This window comes from Ipomoea triloba, chromosome 3, assembly GCF_003576645.1.
Source record: "Ipomoea triloba cultivar NCNSP0323 chromosome 3, ASM357664v1".
Taxonomy (NCBI): Eukaryota; Viridiplantae; Streptophyta; class Magnoliopsida; order Solanales; family Convolvulaceae; genus Ipomoea; species Ipomoea triloba.
This window is the reverse complement of record NC_044918.1, coordinates 21,322,361-21,341,516: the sequence shown is the minus strand read 5'-3', so window position 1 is coordinate 21,341,516 and position 19,156 is coordinate 21,322,361. Positions and strand designations below refer to the sequence as shown.

The 19,156-nt window shown below is 34.6% G+C and overlaps 3 protein-coding genes across 3 annotated transcripts; 1 reads left to right on the top strand and 2 right to left on the bottom strand.

The window, feature by feature from the left end:
* Positions 1 to 20: 20 nt before the first annotated feature.
* LOC116011928 (cytochrome P450 CYP73A100-like) lies at positions 21 to 1,842 on the bottom strand. The gene is made up of 2 exons (XM_031251361.1): positions 961 to 1,842; positions 21 to 875 (listed from the first exon to the last, which is right to left on the bottom strand). The coding sequence occupies exons 1-2, from the start codon at positions 1,809 to 1,811 to the stop codon at positions 131 to 133; spliced, it is 1,596 nt and encodes a 531-aa protein (XP_031107221.1). The 5' UTR covers positions 1,812 to 1,842; the 3' UTR covers positions 21 to 130.
* A 4,180-nt stretch (positions 1,843 to 6,022) lies between these two features.
* Positions 6,023 to 9,629, bottom strand: LOC116013345 (FCS-Like Zinc finger 14-like). The gene is made up of 2 exons (XM_031253037.1): positions 8,860 to 9,629; positions 6,023 to 6,482 (listed from the first exon to the last, which is right to left on the bottom strand). Exons 1-2 carry the CDS (start codon positions 9,399 to 9,401, stop codon positions 6,326 to 6,328), a joined length of 699 nt encoding a protein of 232 aa, XP_031108897.1. The 5' UTR covers positions 9,402 to 9,629; the 3' UTR covers positions 6,023 to 6,325.
* A 6,157-nt stretch (positions 9,630 to 15,786) lies between these two features.
* LOC116014382 lies at positions 15,787 to 16,975 on the top strand. The gene is made up of 2 exons (XM_031254429.1): positions 15,787 to 15,903; positions 16,037 to 16,975. The coding sequence occupies exon 2, from the start codon at positions 16,045 to 16,047 to the stop codon at positions 16,969 to 16,971; it is 927 nt and encodes a 308-aa protein (XP_031110289.1). The 5' UTR covers positions 15,787 to 15,903; positions 16,037 to 16,044; the 3' UTR covers positions 16,972 to 16,975.
* The last annotated feature ends 2,181 nt before the right edge of the window (positions 16,976 to 19,156 follow it).

The window sequence follows — 19,156 nt, the reverse complement described above, 5'->3', positions numbered from 1 at the left end:
GAAATCGGAATGGGTAATAATTTCTTGCAAAAACAGAGTGGAATTTTATTGATGGATTGTATGGTACTATCGTACATAAAATGAACAAATCAAAAGGTGTAGTAGTTGAAATGCAGCAGGAGCAGGAGCATCATGATGATTTTGCAATAGGTTTAAAGACAACAGTGGAATGTTTTGCAATGTGCAGACTGAACTGTCCTCCTTTCTCACTTGTATCAATCTTTTCGTCTCCACAAGGAGGCTTCATCTCGAAATTGGTGACGAGCTTGGCAACGAGTAGCCCCAGAATTGGCATGGCGAGGATGATCCCGGGGCAGCTCCGCCTCCCCATGCCAAACGGCAAGTACCGGAAATCAACTTTGCCGCCGGCAACTGCAGCCTCAATGCCACCTTCTTCCTCCATAAACCGCTCTGGCCGAAACTCGGTTGGATTCTTCCACCATTCAGGGTTGTTAGCCAGCCACCATGCATTCACAACCACTTTTGTCTCCTTAGGAATGGTAAAACCACCCAACTTAGCCTCCTCAAGGTTCATATGAGGTACTAGCAAAGGTATTGGTGTGTGTAACCTTAAGGTTTCATTGATTGTGGCTTGTAGGTATGGCAATTCATGCAGGTTAGATTCTGTGACTGCTCCCCCTTTCAGGACGGTTGAGATTTCATCTCTGATCTTTTGTTGGACGGTGGGATGGTTGACCAGCTCAGCTATGGCCCACTCCATGGACCATAGAGTTGTCTCAATTGCCGCAACATTGATGTTCTCCACAATGTACAGCACATTTTGTTCACTGATCTCTCCCTTCATTTCTGCATCTATTATGTGATCTATTGCACAGCTTATCTTGTGGTTTTCCCCATTTGCACCCATTATTTTCCTACATAAATCATTTTGAATTAGCACCCTAGCTAGCTAAGTCAGATTCACACATATATATAATAATACTAAAAAATTATAATTACCTTCTCTTTTCAACAAAGTAATTGTTGAAAAATGCCAATCTCCTTTTCTGCAAGTCTCTGCACTTGTTAAGATAACCTCTTAAAAATGGCCTAAGCAGAGGGATGAAATCGCCATAGTTGTACTCAAAGCTCTGAGCCAATCTGCTTCTCTCCGAGTTGAACCTAGTTGCCTGAATGAACAAGGGGTCATCTTGAGACTCAAATTTGGCGTCAAACATCATGCGGTACATGATGTTGTACAGCATCAACTGCAGCCTTTTTCTGATCACCAACCCTTCAACTCTCACCCTCTCATCCCTTCTCAAGTCATGGACCACCAACTCCATCTCATTCTCCCACATCCCACTGTACTGGTGAACAACTTTGTTGGTGAAGAATGGGAGCGTCATGATCCGCCGCATTTTTCTCCAGTGCTCCCCGTAGATGGTGAACACCATGTCCTGACCGTTCCCGGTGAAGATGTCGAACACCACGTTGCGTGGCCGTGACCCAAACTCCACCCCCTGCGCGTGCAACACTTGGGTTGCTAGCTCAGGGTTCGACACTACGACCAAGTCTTTCGAGCCAAGTTTCAGAAAAAAGAGCGGGCCATAAGTGCGTGACATGTCTGCCAGCATCCTATGGTTCAAGTCATTGCCCACTTGGAGCCAGTTGCCGAACACGGGGACCGTGCGTGGTCCCGGTGGTAGATTGGACGGGGGCTTGGAGGACCGAAAGAGGTGGACAATTAGGAGAAGCAAAGGGAGAAGTAATGATAGTGACTTGAGATTAAGCATGTTGGATGAGGAAAGGAGTGCAATTGCAATTGCAAGAATGGTACCAAAAATGGACTTGCTAAGAAGTTTAGCCATGTTTATGAGATGAAAATCAAAGCTTGCTAGCTTTATGAGGGAGGACATATGATGGAGAATGGAGGGAGGCTTATATATATAGCATGGAGGTTGAAGAGTAGGCGCCCAATGGTTTTTGGTATAATCCGTGGGCTCATTTGAAATCTAGGTAGGAAATTCAAGTATCTACCCAAGTCAAAATTGGGGGTTGGTATAGGAGATGGTGGATGGTGATTAACTAATTTTAACAAGCCTTCTTGCATTAATAAAGTTATTACTAACATGTGAGACAAGAGTTTATTGATTTTGTCTTTTGAGCTATTTTTATATTTAATTTTATCCTCAATCTATGCAATTATGGCTATATAACAATAGTCTAATGAAGTTTTCTTCCTACATCCGACCAAAAGAGTATGAGAGCTTCTTTCTTTTTTTTTTTTTTTAGTAAATTCACTGGGTCTTTCTCCGTCCGTTTAAGGCACGGGAGCTGGTCCAAGAGGAATCGTCACTTGTGAAAATCGAACACGAGTTCTCCCGAAATTCTTCCCTACAAAGATAGTTCACTTGTCATTTGAGCTACCCATTGGGTTAGCTAAGGATTGATTAAATATGATTCACAAGGTAACATTGATTACTATTACGTCTTAGCTCAATCTTAGGGAAATGTCCCCCAACTTAAGTCATAAACAGAGTAGTTAAGGACATCTTGCTTTGGTACATTATAGTGCTAAATTATATTATCTATCTCAACTAAAACAATTTATTTTTGTTATTATTTTTTGCACTTACTGTTGTTAAGAGTTACTCTGTTAATAGAACTTCATTATAACATGTATGTATACTTAATAATAAGGAAAAATCTTTCTTATCCTTCTTGAATTTTTTTTCACCCATATTTCCCTTCTTGATATAGCTTCCATTCATTGGGTGTTTATGAATCACTGAATTGATTGACCCTTACCACTAATTAAAAAAGAAATTTAGTTAATAATCAAACCAATCAGATGATGTCACGTTAGGAAGGAATGGAGGAAGGGTATATAGCATTACTCTAATATAAGTCATGCGCCTTGCGGAACTCTCACGAATCTTATAGAGGCACATTCTCATCCCATTCGTTAGTGTAAAAAAATGTCATTATTCATTAAGTTAGATCATGCCTCAAACTGTCCAAGATCAGATGACATGAGGTAGGTCAAAAAACTATCATTACATCCAGACATAGAACAAGAGACCCTAACTAACTTGTGAGCTACACTATTCACTGAATGTTTAACTGAAGAGAAACAAATGTGAGAAATATGTCTCACTATTTCTTTAATGTCATCTATAATAATAATCCCTAATGGGGAGTAAACCAAAATTAAGTTAAATTCCTGGATATCCTGTTTTGTGTCCATTTCCTTCTATTTAATTAGGAGCACACATTTGTTTCCAGGGCATCTATCGTATTCCTTTCCCTTCCCTCTCATTACAGCTCCACCAATAAGCATTCATCAACCTTTCAACCTCTTTAAATAGTTCCATCAGCAGTAGAAACACACTCATTATGAAAAAAAAATTATTTGAATAATTACCTTAAGTATAATTTCCTTCCCCGCCTTTAAGAGAAATTTGTTATTCCAACTATTCACCCTTAGCATAATCCTGTCCTTGATGAAGCACAAAATTTCTTGTTTTTTCCTGCCCACTAGAAAAGGTAACCTCAAATACTTACTTTCTCGATTGCCTTTTCACACCTCCAAAACTTCAATGATGTTGTTCTGATCTTCTTCATGCACATTCTTACAAAAAGTAATGGTTGATTTATCAAAGTTTATCGCTTGTCCTGTGAAGCTGCAGCATATTCGGCTAGCATATCCCTCACCACAAAGCATTCCTTTTCAGTAACTTGAAAGAAAAGGTAGGAGTCATTAATTTGCAAACAACAAATGGGATATAGATGGAGCTCCTCTCGCCACCTTTACCCCATGAATATTCCCAATTTGTTAGTTCTTGTTTCGGAATTAGTGCACCAAGTCCTTTTGATGCAATTATAAACAGGTAACAAGATAATGGATCTCCTTGTCGAATCCTCTGATTAGGAAAAATTGGCTATATCTTGAAATTGTTAATCAGAATGTTAAATTCAACTAATAAAATTAAATACAGTTTCACACGAGAAATCTAATGATCACAAAATCCTTTTTCTTTTTTTTCAGCACCTCCATAATGTACTTCCAATCGAGACAGCAACGCCTCCACTGAGGCTCGAACCCACCCCTTCCACATGGGGTGCAACCGGGTGTCACTAGACCATAAGGTCATTGGCATTAGATGTCCTGTTAAGAAGGAAAATCCTGTTTTACTTCTTAGATGAGTTCTGGTACGGAGATGCTACAAGTGAAAAATGGGGTTAGATCTAAGTCGTTGATCAAATCTAAATCAATGACTAAAATAAATCAAAATTTAATTTAAAACAAAAAAAAAAAAACGCGCGCCTGGAAGGAACCAAGCAACTTAACCTTAAGCATGAAAATGACGCATCTTAAGTACACAAATCATGCACCTTAAGCATACAAACAAAGAATCTTAAGAACACAGTACAAAACATGCACATAAAGTTTTAAAATGACGCACCTAAATTTATAACTGACGCACCTTAAGTACAGAAACCACGCACCTTAAGAAGGAAAACTACACACCTAAAACTTTAAACCGATTTCAAAAAAACCGATGCACCTTAAGGTTCAACAACTGACGCACCTTAAGCACACAAATCACGCACCTTAAGAAGGAAAACCAAGCACCTTAAGAAGTAAAACAACGCACCTAAAACTTTAGATCGGCGCACCTTAAGTTTCAACAAAAACACACCTTAAGTTCTCACTGAAAAACTGACGCACCTTAAACATAGAAACCATGCATCTAAAGAAGAAAAATTACGCACATTAGCTACGCACCTTAAGTTTGACCAATATGAAAAATTACCAAATTGCCACCGCATTTTTTTTAAAATTATTATTAATCCTGAACGTTGATTTTAGCAAGATCAATGACCTTCTTTTCACTACAAAACTGTACCTGAGGCACACCATCATCATTTGAACCGAATTCTATATGTATACAGAGAGAGGAAAGTAGCATTTAGTTTTTAAATTCTAAAATATCTCCCCAAGATTGCAAATTTGCAACGCAAGTATAATATACACGCAACACACGAGGTATACCTCCAACCACCAATTCCAATTGGCCTTTTTGTTATTTTGTGGTATCCCGGCCTCTTTACGCCCCTGCTTTTTTATTTATATCTATCGTACCCTATAATAAAATATTAAAATCAACTCAAATTTCTAATTTTATTTTCTTAATCTCCATGAAACATTGAATCAAAGAAATCAACCTCATTTCTATTCCTTTATTTTCTTTTTTTGCATAAACATATAGGGGATGGGATTTCATACTTTTTACCATTAAATTAGGAATTAGAATAAGATTTCACTTATTCAGTTATGCTTTTCATTAGATGTGGGACAAAAGAGTGACAATTTTAGTCTCGTTATTGATTCTAAAAGAGTAAATCTTGTGTGACATTGCCTCACGTGAAACGTATAATATTTTTTTAATTAAAATATACTATTTTTTCTATAAACTAATAAAACATATTACTCCGTACATTTCAACTAAAAAATACTAAATGTCTCACGGGTGACCGTCTAACATAGAAAACCTATTCTTCTAAAATGGTAAGGAATTAGGGTATAAACACTATGCTCATCGGACAAAAAAATAAAAATAATATATACTCTCATTTTCTACTCTCAACTTTTATTTACACGGACAAAATCTTGATGTAAACCGAAAGTAAAATTATCAGTGTCCGCCACATGTAAAATTTATAAAGTAACATTTAAAAGTTCATGTAACAAACTCGACAAAAAATGAAAAATTAATTATATAAATATTTGATATTTTATTTATCGACATTGATGGAATGGTTGACTAGAAGTAATCAAATATTTTATATCTTAAAAAAAGACATTTTTTCCAAGTAAATAATAACAATATTTAAATAATCATATTTGACTTAAATTCGAATCTCAAAAAATTAACTATTATATTGAGTAACCAATTTATGTGATCAAAGACTTCATCTGACATTAACCTCTGACTTCTAATAAAATTATTTAATACTTTCGGAATATTTTTATAATTGATCATAACAATTATTGGAACAAATAAAATAAATAATATAAGTGGAAATTTAATGGTGTTATATTAATGATGATTTGATATATAGAGTTGAATAGAATAGACTCAAAAGTTTGTCCCCCTCTTCGAATCGAATTGAATTCAGGCAAGCTTGCTTCCTCTCTACACAAATCACATGTGCTATGCAGAGATTCATCTCTTCAACTTGCCTGAAAACACGCCGGCGCTACCAAATCTTTTATTCCGTCCGGCCGGTCACCTTTCGCTTCGCACCCTCTTAACCTATATATACTACTACTTTGTTTATTTATGTATGTATGTAATTCCGGGAGCCGTGAGGCTGCTTATGCCACGGCAACACCCGCCAGAAACTTCATCGGGGAGGCAGAGTACTCGTGCTCGTGCGTTTTCATTGCCCCGGGACGACCACAGCTTTCTTTGTGTTCATCCATGGAGATCTGCTTGCACCGGCACTCTACGCTGCAAAACGCCGTTTCTCCTCTGAAACAATATGGTCATATCAGCAAAATCTTCCATGTATGTATGTATAATCAAGGGAATGGAAGGGAAGCGAAGGGCACGGAAGAAATAAAATTTTCTTTGCCCGCATGAACTTAGCTAAGTGGTTTAGTAGACAGTATTTGGGAGAAGAATATTCAAGTTTGGAAATGTAATATTCCCTAAAAGAACCCACAAGAACTGACAACGACATGCAGATATATATATAAACAAGACATAGATGAAATCCCTGTCATGAGTTAGCTGGAAGAATCGCCAAAGTTTTGTGAATGTATGAGAACTGTGGGGCGCTTTCTTGACTTAAAAAAGTTTCTTGTATCATAAATGGGAAAAATAAGTAGAAAAAGAAAGCTAACAAAAATCTCAGAGAAAGCACTTCACGATGCAGTTGGGAAATCATAATAGTAGTGTGTAGCCGCCCTAAACTCTTTAAAAAAAACACTCGGCCAAGTTAGGCGCCAACTCGGCCAAGTAGAGCGCCGATTCGGCCAAGTAGGGCGCTAACTCAGCTGAGTTAGGTGGTCAGCCGACTGAATAAAAGGCGCCTAAGGGTGAAATTCCCTCAACTTAAGGGCGCCTAGCGCCTAGGCCAATTTTTACAACGCTGGTGAGTACATTACAAAATAGAAAGAGAGACAAATAGTTTGGATATAAATGCAGAAAGCAACAAGAAACAAAGTAGTGCTTCAAAAAAAACAAGAAACAAAGTAGAGTAGAGCAAAGCAGCTCCACTAAAGAAAGTGATTGCGATAATTAAAGATTTTTCTACACAAAAGCACCAAATAGCCACTCAGTTCATCCCACTAGAAAAGCATGTATTTTGGAAATTAATGTGGCTTATGTCGACATGAAAATTACCCCCCAACCAAAAGCTGCAGAGCAAAGCACAATGAACAAATTTAAAATTCCCTTCCAAAGGAGAAATGCTTAATTTGGACACCAAGTTGGCTTCCAGCAAGGCATACTAAAATAAAGCAAACTTCTCATTTCTGAGATTAATTAACTCCCCAGTTGCAATACTTTTGTTTGGGTATTAAAAAAATGGGTAGTGATAGAAGCAATGGCGTAACCAATGGGGTTGAGTGACTTCTTTAGCAATTGGCAACAAGAGAGTCACATAACATAAACTTTTGTGTTAATGAAGCCAAAGCCTGCAACTAATATTGGGTAAAGGTGTTGAGCTCAACCAATTCGGTTTGTTGTGTGTGTATGTCGGCAAGTTTTTGGGGAAAAAGACGACAGATCAAAGACCTCAACAGTGGCTCCAATAATGCAGCAATAACAAATAAAAACATATACATCAATCAAGTACATGACATGGATAAGAAGGGGTGTGGGTGTGCATATTCATATTGCAAAGTCACTCCAAATTTCAATCACTACTTCTATACAGTTCTTAAATCAAATAATTTAACCATGGTAACTGTTTGTCTCAATGATGGAATAATGGATCTTCCATTGATTATCATCTCTGTAATGAAGAAGAAGACTGCCTAACCATCTCGGTTACCCTAATAAGCTATTTATGCCTGCCTGCCCATTACCGAATCAAAATTTAGTCAACTAAAACACCCCACAAGCTTTGCCAAACAGGAGACAATAACAAATCCAATACCAGATTCAAGAAAAGCATACCAAAGTGCCAAACCTATCTATTAATACCATCACATATGAACTTGACACAGGTCCTAGTTTGTGTATTGAAATACGCTTTGTGGTAGGAGTATCAGAGAAGCTGGACAAAAAGTTTTTTCACGACTTTAATCCAAAATTGAAGTCAAGTTTCCATGGCTAGAGATACTAGAAGCTGCACTCGAAGGAAAGGAGCAACACTCACAAATTCCAGCTCGGCCCCATGAATGGGGCTGCTAGCTGGGTCAACAATCATTCTTGAATACTGGCAAGTGGCAAGCCAATAATCAAAAGGGACTAAACACCTCAAAGAACTGTAATTGCAGTCAACAAAAAGGTTCCAATCTTAATGAACCTCAATCAAAGCTCATAAAAAAAGCTGACATATATTCTTAAAACAAATCAATACTAGTATATACCTTCTTAATCTGGTCCATTCACCATCCAATTTAAAGATGCCCATAGTCAATGTTCTCAACAGTAACCCAAGTCCACTTGTAGGAATTTATGATAAATATATACAGTACATGATAGAGGAAGAAAAAACACTTTTTTTTTTCTCAAATTTAGCAGTTAAACTCAGATCCACAAAACTATCAAAGAACTGCACAAACCCATAAGAAAAATCCAAGAAATCCACAGATGATGGAAGATTAACAAAAGAGAATATGAACCCAAACATTATTAAAATAAGAAAAAAAGGAGAGATTGCTATTGGAATTTTTACCTGTACATGAAAATGTCCAATCCATGAAGCAGCTTCTTGCAAAGAAAGCAAGAGCTAAGAAAATCAGCAGCCTTAAACGCCGCCGTTTCACGCATCCCTGAATCGGTATTAGCACGAGTGGTACTAGTACAGGTATTACCCAAGAATTCGCCATTAAAGTACTCAATTTTCTTGATTTGATTGCTACCCATATGAGAAATCACACAAGTGTACTCCTCACACATTTCCATATCCTCCACACTGGGCGTTGCCGTATTATTTTCCTTCTTCTTATTCATATCATTATTCTTGAAAATATTAATGGGTATTGAGTGTGGGGTTGGTGATCTGGGCGAGATGGCAAGAATCACGGCCCTGCTTGTGCCGGAGCTCTTAAGGAGGGGAACGATACCAAGCCCAACGACGCCGTTTGGCTCCTCGAAGTGCTTGGGAGATCTAAAAGTGGCAGATTTTTGTGAATTATTCTGGTCAGTGAGGGCAAAAAGGGAAAGATTTATAGAGAGTCTCCTGTTCTTCTTGTTTCCCTTCATTATTTGAGCCATTTTTGAGAGAGAAAGAGAGAGTATTGGTGGGATTTTATCCCCTTGAAGAGATCTCTGTCTCTCTCCTTCTCTCTCCCCTATTCTCTCCCACCCAGAATTGCGGTTCTCCTCGATGATCTTTAATTGGGATTTAAATGTTAAAACGAAAACAAAAGAGGAGAGCTTCTGAGGATATGAAGCACAAGGGATGGAAGATTGGGGGAGGGGGAGAAGAAAGGGGAAGGGGGGGTGGATTGGAAGAAGAAAAGCAGCTTTTGCTAATCTTCTTCAGTTTCTTCTCTCTGGGAGAGTGGAGGGAGAATATAAAAAGACAAAGGTAGTGGATTTTTCATTTCAGTGCTCGCCCTATTTGCATTTTTGCCCCTTTATTTTTGTATTATTATTTGGATCTATCATTTTGCTAACAATAATAAGGGAAAACCACATTTATAACTCCTCAATTATTTATTTCTAAAAATTTAGTCCCTGTAAATTCTAATCTTTAATTGTTTATAATGTTGCACTTTTAATTCTTATTGTTATATAATTGTTAATTTTCATTAACGTATAAGGTTACTTTTATAATTTAGAATCAATATTCATTGTTAAAAATAACGTTCACATGGATAAAATAAAGCTTTAACAATTGATATTGATTCTAATTTACAAAAATAAACTCATAAAAAAGAGTTTGCTAACAAAATTTGGTAATTATATAACATCAGGGACTGAAAGTGCAACACAATAGACTATAAAGGTGTTAAGTTTGTTTAAATCATTTAAAGGTGTGTTTGAAAAACATGAAAATGATTTCTGGAAAATGATTTACTGTCTTTGTGTGTTTGGTTCATTTTCCATAAAATGGACAAGAAAATGAATAAAAGTGTATAATTAAATATTTTAATTGATTTGTTTAAATATAACAGTATTTAGCCAAAGACCTTGTGGTCTAGTGGATCCAAGTTTACACTCCCACGTAGAAAGGGGTGGGTTTGAGCTTTAATGGAGGCGACTGTTGACTTTTTGTGCTCCAGTAAGTTAAAAAAATATAACAGCATTTATATTTTCTTCCATTTTGACAAGATTCAAATTTTAGTCATTCTTAAAAATTTATTAATAATTAAAAAAAAACATAAACTTCATTAGTTTCTGACAGAAACCAGACACTTGGTTTTCGCGCCGGAAACCAGATATGGTTTCTGCGTGGAGACCAGATGGCTCTTCTGGCGATTTTCATCTCGTTTTCGGCGATCTCCGTTGCAGGGTGTTTTGAAGATGAAAAAGAATGCTCTGAATATGAAGAAGTTGTTGAAGGCGGAAAATGACTTCCACCAAAAAAGGGGAAAGTTGTTTTCCAAAAAAAACAGGCTCATTTCCTTTGACCAAGCCTTATTTTTCATTGACTCAAGTTTTCCTTTGCTTACCAAACACAAGAAACTCATAAAATGATTTCTGAAAATCATTTTTCGACTTAAGAGTGACCAAAATTTCAAATGTGAAACAATTCAGGGATAAAAAATGTTGTTATCCCTAATATCAATAATAACAAAAACAACAGCAGCAGCAACAACAATAATAATAAGGGGAAAATTCAATATTAGTCTCTAAATTGTTCTTTACTAGTAGTTTTAGTCCCTAACTTTTTATCGTTGCAATATACACCACTAACTCTTCAAAAAATTACAATTTTAACCTTTGAAACAACAAAACTATTAAACTTTATTAAAATTTTACTTAGTACATGTGCATTTTAGTACTTTTTAAGTTTCTTCTTTAATTATAATCTTGTTTAGTCTTGATATTTTATTTGTAAAATAAAAAAAATGATTTTAATAGAGTCATGTAAAGAAAATATGGACGATGCGCCACAATTGAAAATGAAAAATTTAGCAAAGAGTGTTGTCAAATCTTTATTTTGCAAATGAAATACTAGCCAAATATGACAATGTTATAAAAAAAAACAAATATAATATAATTTTAAAATATCCATCATCCATGTAGTAAGTAAATTTTAATAGAATTTAATAGTTTTGTTGTTCTAGAAGTTAAAAATGTAACTTTTTGAAGAGTTAGGGGTGTATATTGTCATTGTAAAAAGTAAGAGACTAAAATCGCTAGCAATGAACAATTAAGGGGCTAAAATTGCGTTTTTTCCTAATAAAAATAATGAGGAAGAAGAGGTTAGACTTAGTCTTACGCTATGTTTGGCAAACCTAGCTGAAAAGGTAGCTGAAAACTAAAAAGCTATAAGCTCGAAGCTGAAATCTGAAGAGCTGTTATGCTTAAAAGTGTTTGGTAAAATTAGCTTTTTGATAAACTGATAAATGTAAAAAGACTAAAAATGATATCTTCATACAATTTAAATAGTTGTAAATTTAAATAGATTTGTTTATATACTAAAATATAAAATACTGATATATATATATATATATATATATATATATATATATATATATATATATATATATATATATATGTATATATTAATAAAATATAAAGTAAGGACATATATTTGAAAATATATAAAGTAAAACAAAATAATGTTTATAATTCATAAGATTAGTTCATACAAAAATTAATGTTCAAATACAAATGTCAAATTGAAATTACAACCAAACATATTGAAGATAAAAGTCCAAAAGGATTTTAATTGGAAGGGGTGAATGATGTTATTTATTTAAAATAATAAGGATAAAGATGGAAAAAAGTTAAAAAGCTACTATCTTATTTTTGAAAAGCTACCTAAAGTAGCTTTTCAAAATAAACTCTTATTTTAAGCTACTAGCTTATTTTGAGAACATTACTAAACAAAGCTTATAACTTATTAGTAGCTTAAAATAAGCTATATGCTCCTAAATAAGTTTTGCCAAACAGAGTTTTAGACTCTTAGTTCTTATGTATTATTATTATGAGATTTTAATAGAGGTGTTGTGTCGATGACTACCCTATATGAATAAGGCTATTCTTAGTCCTTGGCTGGTGTCACAGTAGGGTACCAATTTTTTGACTTTTACTTTGTTTTAAATAAATTTTTAAAAATTATGTTAAGTGTCTCAAATTGATTGTTGGGCTCTATAAGTGTTTTGGGGCAGAAGTTGTGAACATGACTTGTTATTTGATCAATAGATCACCACGGACATCGTTTGGTGGCAAAGTTTCTAAGGAGGTTTGGTTAGGTAATCCTGTGGGTTTTGATCGCTTACAAGTTTTTGATCTCTTGGTTATGTTTTTGTTCAAGGTGATGAGAGATCGAAATTAGATCCCAAGTCAAAGAAGTACATCTTTCTGGGATTCAAGAAAGACATAAAAAGGATACAAGTTTTGAGATCCTGCAACCAAGAAGGTGGTGATTAGCAGAAATGAAGTGTTTGATGATCATTATATGCTTCAACTGAAGAAAGGAGATGCATTGGATGATGGTTCTAGCACAATAGAATTGGAAATAGTTCGGATTCCTTTGAATGAAAAAACACAATCCAGTAATGATTTAGACTCAAGAAGTTGCAGATTCGATATCTGTAGCAAGTTAGAGTTTCACTACTACAGAAATAACATATAATGTTGGTAATATGAAAAACTGATGTTAAAAGGTTAATTAAACATATAAAAAAATTTTAAAACAATTTAACGAGGAGTATAACTGGTGATCATATCAATAAGCATGGTTAAACCGACCCATGAGTATATGTGATATAGATCTTTTTTTTCTCTTAAGGGGCATATTCGTCAATGTGGAGATTTATTGAGTTTGTCCCATATAAGGATTAGGAGCGGAATGAAGTGGGTCGGACCCGTGGTATAGGTATAGAATTTGTCTTATAAATACGTTGTTTGTATCTCTAGATATTTTATCATCACAATTAATAAAAGAATAACTTCACTCCCTTGGATGTAGGCATGGTATATATGTATGTATGGATGTGTGTGCGTTTATTTATTTATTTACTTATTTGTATTAATAATATTTAAGTAAATTATGCAATAACCAATAACCTTGTGGTCTAGTGGCACGAAGTAGCTCTCTCAAATAAGAGGTCATGGGTTTGAGGCTTTGAGTCCAGACCCCAGTAAAGACAGGTAGTATTAAGTTAACTGATACTACATTGTAATAAAATTAGTAGTACTAAAAAAGTATATTATGCAATATAGTTGCATGTTTGATCACTTTGTAAGATTTTGGAAAAAGAAAAAAGAAAAAGAATACAAAACCTAAAATGAAGAGAGAAAAATAAAAGGAAAAGACAAAATGCAAAAAAGAAAAAGAATATAGAAACTAGAAAGAGCCACGTGATGGTTCACCAAAATCATGTGCTTTATTTAACAGTGTTTCACCTCTGCGGCTCAGGTGAAAGAAAGGTAGTGATTCTATGAACAACCAGACGGGTACGGCAGCAGCAAAATATCAGGGACAGGTGGCGGATGGATTTCTAAGGACACGTGTACAGTTCGATTTCCTCAAAAAATCATGTCATGATTGTGCGTTTAGAAGCAGACAGCTTTTTTGGAGGAGCTTTGGCAGTCTATGATTGTCCCTGCGCTGGTCCCATAAAATGCTAACCCTGTGGGCTCCACTACTTTATTCATTGTTATTCCTTTATTATCCCACTTTTTTCAATTATAATTTTTTAATGGAATAAGATTTAACTTAACTTGAAAATGCAATTAGGTTACTGAACAAAAAAAACATAATTAAGTTATTGAACACTTTAAATGTATACAATTTCACTTGATAGCAAGTTATTATCCATTTCATCAGGTTACTTTCTTACATGCACGGTGAGTTCGCATTTTAAAATAATTTTTAATAATAAATTATTAAAATAAAAAATTAAAATAATAAAAAAATAAAAAAAATTTAAAAACACACATGTTTGCCACCTTGATAGAAAACTTGGGGATGAATTAAATTAAATTTATTTATTTTTACTATTATTAATATTATTATTTACGAAAAGTCAACTTCTTTCACAAAACAACTTTTACTTGATGATTTTTTATGAAGATTTCAATTGTTTTGTGAAAGAAGTTGACTTTTCGTAAATAATAATAATAATAATAATAATAATAAATTAATTAATTAAATTTGATTCATCTGCAAGTTTCCTATCAAGGTGACAAGGGTATAATTAAGGGAGAAGGGATGGCTACCGGTGTGTTTTATTATTATTTTAAAATTTTTTAAAATTATCTAAATTTTTTATTTTAATAGTTTAATATTAAAAATTATTTTAAAATGACAACTCACAGTCCACGTAAGCAAGTAACCTGAAGAAATTGGTGGTAACATGCTATCAGGTAAAATTGCATACATTAGAGTGTTCAGTGGCCTAATTGCACTTCTTTTTAGTTCAGTGACCTAATTACACTTACGTTCAGTGACCAATTTAAACCTTATTCCTTTTTTAATACTCCGTATAATTCTAGCTAAGTTGTCATGCTATTAGTAAAGTTACAAGTTTGATATTTAATGGGAGAAAAAAATTTACTCTCTTTATTTTGAAGTTTGTATATAAAATTTTTATATATTAAAAAACTACGTGAAATATATTATTATTTACAAAAATTAAAATTAAAATTTAAAATTTGTTAAAGAAAATGAATAAACAAAGACAATTTGGTCTAATTAATAAATACTAAGCATGTTCAGATAACATGTAGTTACTCTCCCATACGGAAGATCATGAAATCGAGCCTCGGTGGAGGCGTTGTTGACTCTTTGTGCTTCAATAGGTTGAGAAAGTATAGATGGACAAATACTATAATGTAATGAAGTTAGTAGCATTCAAAAACAAAAAAAAAAGAAGAAAATAATAAAATGATTTTCATTGATTTATAAAATGGAAAAGAAAACAAGCAAATAATCTCGTAATGATTTGGTAAATTTATGAGGTGTAGATGAGATAATGTGTGTCTTTTTAACTTTTTTTTTTTTTTTGGACACCAGTGTCTTTTTAACTTAAACTCTTAGATGTGCGTTTTTCACTTTTGCTGTCCCAACATGAATGCATAAGAGAATAAAAAGTAAAATATGTTATGAAATAAAAGTAAAACGGTGGATGTCCAAGCAAGGATTCGAGCCCTTGATCTCTTGTTCATATATTGGGAGCCCATCCATTGAACCGCATACACTATTGTTGTTGATGTTATGTCTATACGTATATAGCTGGCTGCTGAAAGTCTTATGCAACAAAACAAGGTGAAGCCTACAAGAATCGAACACGGGATCTCCAGGCGAAGCTTATCCGTTTAGCCTTCAGCTTATCCATCTAGACTAGCTCAATTATATGCATATTACTGTATCTTTTAATATTTGTTTATTCATTTTCGGACACTATAAATACCCCCCAAAGCCTTTGTAAAATCCACCCCCAAAAATCATTCCAGAATCACAATCATCAGTTTTTCCCATATTTTCTCTCGGCTTTCTTCTTCTTATTACCATAAAATATTTATATTATTAGTATTAATATTATATTTCATAATACGTTATCAGCACGATAACTCGGGTTCAACCATCACTTAGGTAATATTTACTTACATATTTTATTTTATACTACGTAATATTTTATATAATATTACCAATATGTCAAATCTTACAAATCTTGAATTTGTGGGACTTGATATATCTGGAAAAAATTACCTGTCATGGGTATTAGATGTTGAAATGCATCTAAATGCAAAAGGTCTCGGTGAAACTATCAAAGAAAATAATGATGCCTCGATTCAAGATCGAGCAAAGGCAATGATTTTCATTCGCCATCACCTTGACCAAGGGTTAAAAGATGAATATCTTACTGTGAAAGAACCCTCTGAACTCTGGAAAAATTTGAAAGAAAGATATGACCACCAGAGGACAGTAATTCTCCCAAAAGCCCGTTATGACTGGCTTCACTTGCGTTTGCAAGATTTTAAAACTGTGAGCGAATATAATTCTGTTATGTTTAAAATAAGCTCTCAGTTGTTGTTATGTGGGGAGAAAATCACTGATGATGATATGCTTGAAAAAACCTTCTCTACTTTTCATGCATCGAATATGGTGCTACAACAGCAATATAGAGAGAAGGGTTTTACGAAATATTCCCAGTTGATTTCATGTCTTCTGGTGGCTGAACAAAATAATGAGCTGTTGTTGAAAAACCACGAAGCACGTCCTACTGGCTCAATCCCATTCCCCGAGGTGAATAGTGTGTCTAATAATAATAATGCTAAGGGCCGTGGCCGTGGCCGTAGCCGTAGACGGGGAAATGGAAGATACCGTGGTTATAATCCTGGTAATGGACAAAATCGTCATGGTGGTTACAATTTCAAGAATAAAAATTACCACCGAAAAGGGGAAAGTAGTGGTGCAAAACATGATAAGGACAAACGTGAAAATTATCCCAAACGTACTGAAAGTGTATGTTATCGTTGTGGCATGACTGGCCATTGGGAGCGTGTTTGTCATACATCAAAGCACTTTGTGGACCTCTATCAGGCATCCCTGAAAGGAAAAGCAAATATAGAGTCCAACAATGTTTTTATGGAAGACGATTTTGTTGACACACAGTTGGATGTTGAAGATTATCTTGGGCCAGTTGAAAATCTAAATTAATGTTTCAAGCTTGTATGTCTAAGATCGTTTAGATCTTTCTGTTGTACTTTTGTTGTACTGCTTTTGTAATATATCTAATAAAGTCTATCTTTTTGCTTGAAGAAATGAATACATCATCACTTGTGGTTAAATCCAAGTCAAATGAAGAAGATGTATGTATTGTTGATTGTGCAACTACACATACAATTCTTAAAAGTGCAAAATATTTTTGCCTGTTGAAAAGAAATGAGGCATTTGTCACTACAATAAGTGGTAGTGCAAAAATGATTGAAGGCTTTGGAAAAGCCAATATATTATTGTCTGGAGGAACAAAATTGATGATTGATAATGCATTGTTCTCTCCAAAGTCTCATAGAAATTTGCTAAGCTTTAAGGATATCAGAAGTAATGGATATCATGTTGAGACTGTAAAGGAAGTGAATCAAGAATTCCTTCAAATTATAAAGGCAATATCGGGAAAGAAATATGTTATGGAAAAATTCCATGCACTTCCCTCCGGTTTATATTGCACAAAAATAAATGCCATTGAAGCCAATCTTAGTGTAAACGGAAGGTTTACTAATTTAACTGATTTTAAGATTTGGCACGACCGATTGGGTCATCCTGGATACGTGATGATGAGAAAAATAATTGAAAATACAAATGGCCATTCCTTGAAGGAACATAAAATATTTCAAGGAAATGAATTCTTCTGTTCTGCATGTTCTCAAGGGAAATTGATTATAAGACCATCAACAACCAAAGTTGGTTTTGAATCACCTGCATTTCTAGAACGCATTCAAGGTGATATATGTGGACCCATACATCCACATTGTGGACCATTTAAATATTTTATGGTCCTAATTGATGCGTCAACAAGATGGTCACATGTGTGCTTATTATCATCTCGTAATATGGCATTTGCGAGATTGCTTGCTCAAATAATAAGGCTACAAGCACATTTTCCTGACCATCCAATTAAATCAATCCGAATGGATAATGCTGGAGAATTTACATCCCAAGCTTTTGACAATTATTGTATATCACTTGGGATTGATATTGAACATCCGGTAGCGCATGTTCATACGCAAAATGGTCTAGCAGAATCACTAATCAAAAGGCTACAGTTAATAGCTAGACCATTACTTATGAAAAGTAAACTACCATCAAATGTATGGGGGCATGCAATTTTGCATGCAGCGGCCCTAATTCGTATTAGGCCCACAAGTTATCATAAGTATTCTCCATTGCAATTAGCTTTTGGTCAGGAACCTAATATTTCTCATTTGAGAACATTTGGTTGTGCAGTATATGTTCCTATTGCTCCACCACAACGGACTAAAATGGGTCCTCAAAGGAGATTAGGAATATATGTTGGATATGAATCTCCCTCTATAATTAAATATTTGGAGCCATTAACGGGAGATGTGTTTACTGCACGATTTGCAGATTGCCATTTTGATGAAGCATCCTTTCCAACATTAAGAGAAGAAAATAAAATTGTGGAAAGGATAATAACATGGAATACTCCATCATTGCTTCATCTAGATCCTAGAACTCAACAATGTGAACAAGAAGTTCAAAGGATAATTCATTTGCGAGAATTGGCAAATAAACTGCCGGATGCATTTGCTGATCCGAAAAGGGTAACAAAATCTCATATCCCAGCAGCTAATGTCCCTGCTAGTATTGACATTCCAAAAGATCAAATTGGGAATGAATCTCAAGTACGCCTGAAGCGCGGAAGACCTATTGGTTCGAAGGATAAAAATCCTCGAAAAAGAAAGGTCAATACAAAGAATGATCTTTGTGAGAATAATGACATTCATGAGAAAAGTCAAAGAAATGAATCTGAAGGGAATGGGATCCCTAGAGAAATTCATTCACCAGAAATTGAGAAAAATGAAGAAATGTTGATAAATTACACTAATGCTAAAGATATATGCAATAGAAGTGAAGTTAGTTTGAATGACTACTTTGCATATAATGTAGCATTAAGTATCATGAATGATGAGATGGATCAAGAACCAAGATCCATTCATGAATGTCAAAATAGGGACGATTGGCCTAAATGGAAAGAAGCAATGCAAGCAGAATTGAATTCTCTTGAAAAACGAAATGTATTTGGTCCAATCATTCGAACACCTGAAAAGGTAAAAGCTGTGGGTTGCAAATGGGTCTTTGTCCGAAAAAGAAATGAGAAAAA